General features: G+C 55.3%; 1 protein-coding gene across 2 annotated transcripts; it reads right to left on the bottom strand.

The window, feature by feature from the left end:
- Nucleotides 1-314: 314 nt before the first annotated feature.
- CRX (cone-rod homeobox) lies at nt 315-6,760 on the bottom strand. 2 transcript variants are annotated; one of them, XM_077840332.1, is made up of 3 exons: nt 6,664-6,760; nt 2,697-2,848; nt 315-938 (listed from the first exon to the last, which is right to left on the bottom strand). In XM_077840332.1, the coding sequence occupies exons 1-3, from the start codon at nt 6,758-6,760 to the stop codon at nt 315-317; spliced, it is 873 nt and encodes a 290-aa protein (XP_077696458.1). The 2 variants fall into 2 exon arrangements, with proteins under 2 accessions (XP_077696458.1, XP_077696457.1); XM_077840331.1 differs by having other exon boundaries at nt 2,697-2,863; nt 6,634-6,760.
- Between the last annotated feature and the right edge of the window lie 2,200 nt (nt 6,761-8,960).

The raw sequence follows: 8,960 nt of genomic DNA on the forward strand, positions 1-8,960 counted from the left end.
CTCAGGCGGAAAAAAAACCCGAGGCACCGCCCGGCGCGAGGGGCCCATGTGGCCATGCCGGGTGGGGTCCTCAGCCCCCGAACAACCAAGCAGGGCAAGTTTCCAAGGAAGGGCAACCCCCCCCGTGATGCCGGGCAAGGGGGAGTCCCCCCTCAGTCAGATCCCCGATGCTGGTTGCAATCTCAGTCTGGCGACGGACGTGGGTCGGAGGCCAGGCGGCTCGAGAAGGTGGCAGCGGGGAGGGGAGAGATGGGCCTTCGGGGTGGGGGGGGAAGCATGGACAGGGGGTGTCTCCCTGGCTGCCTCCTGCCACTTCACAAGACCTGGAACTTCCAGGAGCTCTGATCTTTGTAATCCAAGCAGTCCGCGGCGTTGAAATTGAGTTTCCAAGAGGCCGTCTGATCCTTGTAGTCTAAGCAATCCACCGAGCCAAAGCTGAGCCCGGCCGTGCCGTAGCCCTGGCTGGACAGGGAGGCCGGAGACTGGCTGAGGTGGCTGCCCATGGCCGGGGCGGCGATGGGGCTCAGGGCAGCGCCGGGGGCGGAGAGCTGCGGGTGCATGGGCGAGAGGTAGGAGCCGCAGTCCAGGCCGGGGAAGTAGGCGGAGGAGCCGGCGTAGCTCTGGGGGTAGCCGGTGGCCTGGGTGTAGGTCATGGGGTAGGCGGCGGAGCGCTGCATGCATGGGGTGGCCGAGGAGGCCAGGGGGTCGGGGATGGGGGAGATGGAGGCCGGGCTCCAGATGGAGACGGTGGCGCTGGCCGTGGAACTGGGGGTGCCCGAAGCGCCGGCGGGTGGGGGGCTGTACTGGCCGTTGGTGCTGGTTTCCGAGCTGGTCTCCCGGGCCGGCGAGCTCTTCTTCTTGGCTGGGCGCGCCTTGGCCTGGCCACTGCTCTGCTGCTGTTGCTGGCGGCATTTGGCCCGTCGGTTCTTGAACCAAACCTGCCGGGGGGGAGGGGGGGGTGAGCCACAGCGCCCAGGGGGGTCCGTTTCCCCTGGCCATGGCCCGGCTGCAACAGCCGCTGGCGTCCATCTCCGCCCCCTCCCGCTGGATCGGGGGGGGGTCGCAAAGCGCCCGTCTCGCCCTCCCCTCCTAGGGCTGGTCTCTAGCCATTGAGCCCCCCGGATGACTGTACTCGGGGGGGGGGGGGGGGATTATCCTGCCCCTTCTCTCGGAGGATCTCAAAGCATCAGAACTAGGGCAGAACAGAGCCAGCTGTTGTTAGTATTATCCCCAGAGCAGATAGGGAAACTGAGGCTGCAGGGGGAGCCTCTAGAATAATCCCATAATATCGGGACCTCTGAGAGTGTCGAGCACGGGGGATTTCCTGGCAGGAGCAGGGTAGAACTCAGCTGCTCCTCATCCAAAAGAGACACACACGTGCGTGCACAGCTCACTGCCTTACACCCAGCCTCGAATTTGTCCTCCCCCCGACCTGGTGATGTCTCTCTCCTGTTCTTAGCCCTTCGCCGTCATTTCGGGGGGTGAACTTGCCCCATGAACATCTCCCGAGAAACCCGGACCGTTTCCTGCAGGATGCAGACGGAGGGCGGCCAATTATCGGGAGATCTCGCGTGGCAAATTTAAAAAGAGTCCAAATTTTATTGATTTCTAACTTTTAAAAATGGCATGATTTCTAAGCCAACTCTCGGGATTTGTTAACACTCAGGGTTGGCGATGTGGTAGGGCGTGTTGGGCAGCTGTTGAGCCGGCTCTGAGCTCCGGGCAGCTAGGCTCTGTCTACATGGGAAAGCGAAACCGACTGAGCCTAAACCGGTTTATTTAACCCAACGCCAAAGGCAGGGCACACGCTCCAGTACAACCGAGTCTGCCGGGGGTGCTATTTGACCGATATAGTTGTACCAGTCCGACCCCTCGTGTGGAGGCAGTTTCACTGGGATGAAAGCGTCTTAAGCTGGGGGTCACCCACTTTGTAGCTTGTCAGCCAAGCGTATTGCACCCCACAGGGGCTGTTGGCAGGGAGTGGGCGGGGGGCACAACAGGGGGCGCTCTTCCAGGCAGTCAGTGCTGGCACCAATGCCCCAGCGCAGCACTAGGGGGCGCTGTGCTGCAGGGAGTGGGGCGCTCTCCCCTCCCAGGCTGGTCTGGCCCCAGTGCCATCTTCCAGCAGAGACAAACGCTGCAGCCCGGCCTCCCAAGGCCACGTTGCAAAGAGTCCAGGTGTTTACTCAGGCGCCCAGCTGGGATAACCACATTCATCCTCCCAAAGCCCCTGGCAGCTTCCCTGGACATTAGCTCCTACCCAGCCCTGCAAGGTTCACAGCACAGCCCCCTGGCTCCTCTCCAGAGGTGGCCGCCTTTCTGGGCTGGGCAAACACCCCCTCTTGATATCACATGCATTGGGTTACATTTGTGGGGTCCCACAGGGGATGTAAAATCCTGTTCCACCTCCATTGCAAGCTAGGATTTCCCCAGAGGCTGCTGGGAGCTGCACACAGAACTCAAACCTGCTCCCAAACCCCAGCATGCTGCTAAAGGAGAATCCCCATCGGCTGTCAGCAGTATAGGGCTTATGACACCAAGGTGAGCAGTTCCAATTCCACTCAGCAGAGGGCAGCGGCCAGCCATGTGTGCTCACACATACACACTTTCCAGCAGGAGGCAGCAGCACATACACACACGCACGCGTACACACACACAACCGTCTGGCCAGGGGTCAGTCCGTCTCCCATCCTCACCTGCACCCGGGACTCCGGCAGGTTGATCTTGAGCGCTACCTCCTCCCGCATGAAGATGTCGGGGTAGCGGGTCTTAGCGAAGAGCGCCTCCAGAATGTCCAGCTGGGCCCGCGTGAAGGTCGTCCGCTCGCGCCGCTGCTTCCGGGGGGTGGCTGTGGGGGGAGAGGAGATGGTTACGCCTGCTGCTCTCAGGGTGGGATGGACAAGCCGGGGGGGTTCTCCCCGGAGTGGGGAGCTGCGGGAGCAGCAATCAGGGCTGTCCCCCAGGCATCTGCTTCTCCCTGCCCTTCGGTGACCCCCCTCCAGGGCACGGTGGGGGGCAAGCGGCTTGTTCCACTGCATTACCGTAATACACCTAATAAATAACGTACAGCATCTAGCGCCAGGGGGCCTGGCCCACAACTGGGGCGCCAAGGCGCTACCGTAATACACCAGCCAAATAATCATAATCATTCAGCCCTGGGTGTCTGGGCCACTCCACAGCTCCGAGCAATTTGTTACCAGAGAAAGAGATCTTGGCTAAGGCAAAGGCATTTGTAGCTCAGAAGGCAGGAGAGTCTAGTGGTCAGACCACCAGGCTCAGGATCAGTGACCTTGGAGGAACTGGGCCATCATCGCTGTGTGCCTCGGTTTCCCACCCGCCCAGTGGAGAGGAGGGCTCCGCCCATAGCATGGCAGGAGGAGGGCGGGCTGTTATTTTGGTGCGTTTGTTTCAGCGTTATGTGGGGTGGGTGGGTCTTGAAAATCCCCCCCAGAAAACCCAGTGTGTGATTTACGGAACAGGCCCTCTAGGGCTTGGCCGGGTTGGATTACAGACTGCGAGGGGTTCGGATGCTCTGAGGGGGGTGAGAGGAGCCGGGCAGAGCTGCCCGTGTCTGTCAGTGTGAAGGCCCCAGCAGCCTTTCCCGCAGCTCTGGCCTGCAGGTCAGCCCTTTCCGGTGCAGTCGTTGGCCTGGCTGCATGGAGAGCGGGGCCAGAGGGTGCAAGCAGGGGGCTGTGGAGATGCCAGAGGGACCCTGGCAGCCGGGGAGGTGATTTAAATTGGCCATTCGGCTTTCGTTTGCACAAGTTGCCATGTGGCCGTTTGCACCACGGCAAAGTGAGGGCAAAATGCCACCACGACAGGGTCACCCTCATTGCACTGGGGCACGTGGGTGTGTAAGGGGCAATGCACAGGGGAATGAGACCCTTTAGTGCAGCTACACCTGATTCACACCCGTTGCAGTGGAGAGTCAGAGCCCGTGGAGAGTGAGAGCACGGGGTTTTAATGACTAGTGACTTTAGACCCCTCCTCATTTTGAGTCTCCACCTGCCCTTCGGGGCGGACGGGGGTGAGGGTGATTAGCACTGTGTGAAAATCAGATCTCTTTGAGGAGCCTCAGGTATGGGCCGTCCAATCCCAAGTCACTTTTGAAACTCATGACTGTGTGGCCACGCATCGCACGTGACGCACACCCAGACTGCTCGGGGTGCGTGTGCATTGGGGACGCGTGGTCGAGATTAGAGGAACCCTGCACTAGGTCACACGTTTGCTCAGCATTTCTCCTGCGTCTGTGCTTAGAGCTGGGGGATCCTACAGTGGGGTCCGGCTCAAAGCCAGGAACCCAGAAATCCCCTGCAATGTTGGGCTGAGCTTGGATCTCAACTTTCTCGTCAGCTCCATCTCTGAGAAACGCAGTCAGCTTCTCAGTTTGCGACTTGTGCCGTCCTCTGCACCTGGGCACCGCTGAGTGTAATGAGCTAGAATGAGAGCCGTTTGCACCCACATCACACGAGTGTAAAGGTCTGTGGACAAGGGGCCTGGGAATGGCGAAGCTGGCTTGTCTCTCGCCAGCGGTTTAGCCTCTAAGGGGTTCTCAGGCCAAATTATAATAGCGTTAGGGAAACCAAATAACTATGCACATAGACACGTCCAAATCATTACAATTTATTTATTGCTAGCTAGTGAGTCTGCTGTGACAAGTGATATTAACAAACATACAAGTATCTCTTGTCACAGCAGACTTACTCAGCCCTACCAGGCCTGGGGACAAAGTAAGCCCTGGGGGAGGGCCAGGGGAGATGGGGGTGCAGTGCAGGGGAGGAGGCAGCGAGGGCTGGAGCCTGAAGCCTGGGGCCAGAGCCCAAAGTCCCGTAGCTGGAGAATGGGGCCCGAGAATGGAGCCCGAAGCCATATGGCCGGACCTCGGGGCCTGCTGACAGCCAGCCAGTGCCGGAGCCCGAAGCCCCGCAGCCAGAGCCTGTCGCCTCCAAGCTGAGCCCCACTGCTCCTGGGAAGGTGGGGAACTCACTGGCTGCCTGATTTTCCAGCCTTGTGCCCCACGTGACTCCAGGGGGCCCCAGCGACCAACACCAAGGTGGTGCATCCAGGAGCAACAGAGAGGGGTGGGGGTGCTACTTTGCAGGCCAGCGTTCTGAGTTTCAATGGGGGGGACATGACTGCAGGGAGAGCAGAAACCCACTGATTGCAAATTCCCACAAGCAACCCTCGGCCTCTTAGGTGACCTCTGTCAAAGTATCTCTGAATGATATTCTATGACTCAAACCCCAGTCTCTTCTAGGTGACTATTTCACTCTGACAACTGGTTTATTCCGCTCCCTTTAATAGTCATAATGATAAGGTAAAATAAATGAATCACAGAGAGTGGGTGAAATAAGCCTAACTCATTTGCTTTGCTCACTCTATAATAATTGGTTTATTTCACTCACTCTCTAGAATAGAACAGGAGGACTTGTGGCACCTTAGAGACTAACCAATTTATTTGAGCATAAGCTTTCATGAGCTACAGCTCACTTCATCGGATGCATTCAGTGGAAAATACAGTGGGGAGATTTATATACACAGAGAACATGAAACAATGGGTGTTACCATACACACTGTAAGGAGAGTGATCACTTAAGGTGAGCTATTACCAGCAGGAGAGTGGCGGGGGGGGGGGGGGGGGGACCTTTTGTAGTGATAATCAAGCTTATGCTCAAATAAATTTGTTAGTCTCTAAGGTGCCACAAGTCCTCCTGTTCTTTTTGCGAATACAGACTAACCCGGCTGCCATTCTGAAACCTGTCTCTAGAATAGCTGGCTGATCTCAGTTGCTGTAGAATAACCGGGCTGGCTGACTCGTTCAGCGTCATGGTAACTGGTTTATTTAGCTGTATTTACAATAATAACCAGCTGATTTTGCTTTCTTCCTCTAGAATTATTACACCACCTGTTTGCTTTTTCCAGTGTCTAGAGAATAACTAGTCTACTTCACACGCTCAGGATAAAGCTCAGGACAATGCTAACATCTCACTGAGGATCATGGATTTCTTTGATGTGTGAAGTAATTGTAACTGGCGTATTTCACTCACTCAATTGAACAGAAACTGGTGTCTTCAGCTCTGTACGATAAGAACCAAGGTCACTTGCTGGCTATGTAATGGTAACTAACTTATTTCAGGTTTCAGAGTAACAGCCGTGTTAGTCTGTATTTGCAAAAAGAAAAGGAGGACTTGTGGGACCTTAGAGACTAACCAATGTATTTGAGCCTAAGCTTTCATGGGCTAAAACCCACTTCATCGGATGCATGGAGTGGAAAATACAGTAGGAAGATATAGATATCTATATACTGCATGCATGCAATGAAGTGGGTTTTGGCCCATGAAAGCTCATGATCAAATAAATTTGTTAGTCTCTAAGGTGCCACAAGTCCTCCTCGTTCTTTTAACTTATTTCACTCTCTCTACAATAATTAGTTTCTTTCCCCCAGCAACCACAACAGGGTGACCGGATGTCCCGATATTTGGGACTTTGTCTTGTATAGGATTCTATGACTCCCCACCGATTTTTCACACTGCTCTCTGCCCACCCTAACCCACAACCCACTCCACAGAAATTGACAGCTCTGAAATTGACGGTAGGTTCTTCTGTGGCCTCCATGATCCTAGTCTCCGAGCGCCCATGGAGGAATCGCGGAAAGGCACTTACTTGGGTATCCCACGGCGGAGTGGAGCAGGTCCATGCCCGGTCCCGCTAGGGTTAACCCATTGACTGCATAATGAGGCTGCTTCATATAGGACATCATGCTCAGGAACTGGCGATCCCGAAGGGGCTCCTTCTCGTCTCACCCACCCCGGAGGACTGGGACGCTAGGTTATTCCAATCCGCTCAGCTGCCCAGGCTCGCTGCAGAGTGGAGAGAGGAAAAGACACACCCAGAAATTGTGGGCACCCTCCTCTAAAAGTGGCCAGGGGGAGCTGAGGGAAGGGCTCCTCCAATGGTGAGAAGACAGCCCCGGGACTTCACACCTTCAGGGGACCAGGGTTGAAGGAGACTGGTTAACCCTTTAATCCACACTTCCCTTCCAATTAACTCAATCAAGCCCAGCAAACCTCCCTGCCCTCCCCCACCCTGTTGCGTTGTTCCTCTGCATGGATAGCAGACACACACCCAGCTCAGGGCATGGGGCAGGAGAAGGGGCTGGCTACAGGCTAGAACAGGGGTCGGCAACCTTTCAGAAGCGGTGGGCCAAGTCTTCATTTATTCACTCTAATTTAAGGTTTTGCGTGCCAGTCATACATTTTAACGTTTTTAGAAGGTCTCTTTCTATAAGTCTTTAATATAGATCTAAACTATTGTTGTATGTAAAGTAAATAAGGTTTTTAAAAATGTTTAAGAAGCTTCATTTAAAATTAAATTAAAATGCAGAGCCCCCCGGACTGGTGGCCAGGACCCGGGCAGTGTGAGTGACGCCTTTGGCACGCGTGCCATAGGTTGCCTACCCCGGGCTAGAGATACAAAGCAGCGTCCCCGGAAAGGCGCAGGAAGAGGCCTCCCTGCCCCACTGCAACATCAGTCCATACCGCACCAGTTAAGTCGACCCCTATAAGAAAGAAGCTCTCCGGTCAGTTTCCATTACAGTAGGGTGGGAACTTCTGTACAGTCCAGTTCCTGGGAGGTGTAAAGCACAGATCTGCTGACGAAGTGTGGGGGGAAGCATGGGGGCAGATTGGGGTTTTGGCTATTTGTACCAGGCCGGATCCTCAGCTGGTGTGAGATTCGCTCGTTAACACCAGCTGAGGGTCTAGAATGGGGATGCAGCTGTTCCGATTTATGCCAGCTGTGTGTCTGGGCCCAGGATCATCAGGGCCTCCAGGGCACAGGCTAGTGAAGAAATGTACAAAGTCAGAAGACCAGGGTTTTGCTAACGGAATAATTTAATGTGGTCAGCTGACCGGACCAAGACCCTGTGGGATGGGACCAGTTCTCTAGGGGACAGGGCCCTGGATGGAGATGCTGAAAACCTGGTTCTAGTCCCAGCTCTGCCAGTGAACTGATGTGTAAGTCACTGCCCCAGTTAGTGCCTCAGTTTCCCCTCCCACTCCTTGTCTATTGCGATTGTCAGCTTTTTGGGGCAGGGATTGTCTATCACTCTTTGTGCAGTAACTGGCATGATGGGGCGCTGATTTCGCTTGGGGTCTGGGCAGCGCCCGACACGACGGGGCCCTGATCTTGGTTGCGGTCTGGGCAGCGCCCGGCACGACGGGGCCCTGATCTTGGTCTGGGCCTTTTAGGGGCCAGCATAATACAAATAAATCAGTTCCATGCCAGAGAACCCTCGGGCAATCAATCTAAGAAGAGCTCTCCCTGAAAGACAGCTGTTGCCAGGCTATAGACAAGGCCCCACTATCGCTGGCCTTCCCTTAGAAAATATAGCCAATATATCCCATCCTGGCCCACCCCACGTTAATTTCCCCCCAAGAGGTAACAACTTTGGGAGACCTCGTGGGGCTGAGCATTTTAGAGTCATCTGCTCGGAGCAGATCTGATCACGGCAATGCTGTGTAGGCGGTTTTGGTCTAATTCCTTACCCATCACTGTCACGGACACAGCGTGAGGGTGCGAGCACTTAGTGCAAACAGCTCAAACGATTGTTTGAGCACTGACCAGCGGCTGAAAACGAGGAGGCTGTTTTGCTAGTGTAGACGAGAACTTGCTTTCTTGTTTCCTTTTACCTTAACTAGCTGCTGTCGTCTGAGCCATTCCATACCCAGACGGGTTCAGGAAAGGAGAGGAAAACCGTGCCACCCCTGCCACCTCCTGTGTCTGTGTCATTCCAACTCCCTCCAGGGGAACACGAGAATTCGTGCCAGGCCAAGCCACATTGTATTGCGCTCATTCCGGTTAATAACAGGGCTGGTGACAAGCACGGCCCAGAAAATGCTCATAAATCACGAACGAATTCAACACCTTTTCTTGGCCGGGTCTAGAACTAGAGCCCAGAG

Source organism: Eretmochelys imbricata, chromosome 23, assembly GCF_965152235.1.
Source record: "Eretmochelys imbricata isolate rEreImb1 chromosome 23, rEreImb1.hap1, whole genome shotgun sequence".
Classification (NCBI taxonomy): Eukaryota; Metazoa; Chordata; order Testudines; family Cheloniidae; genus Eretmochelys; species Eretmochelys imbricata.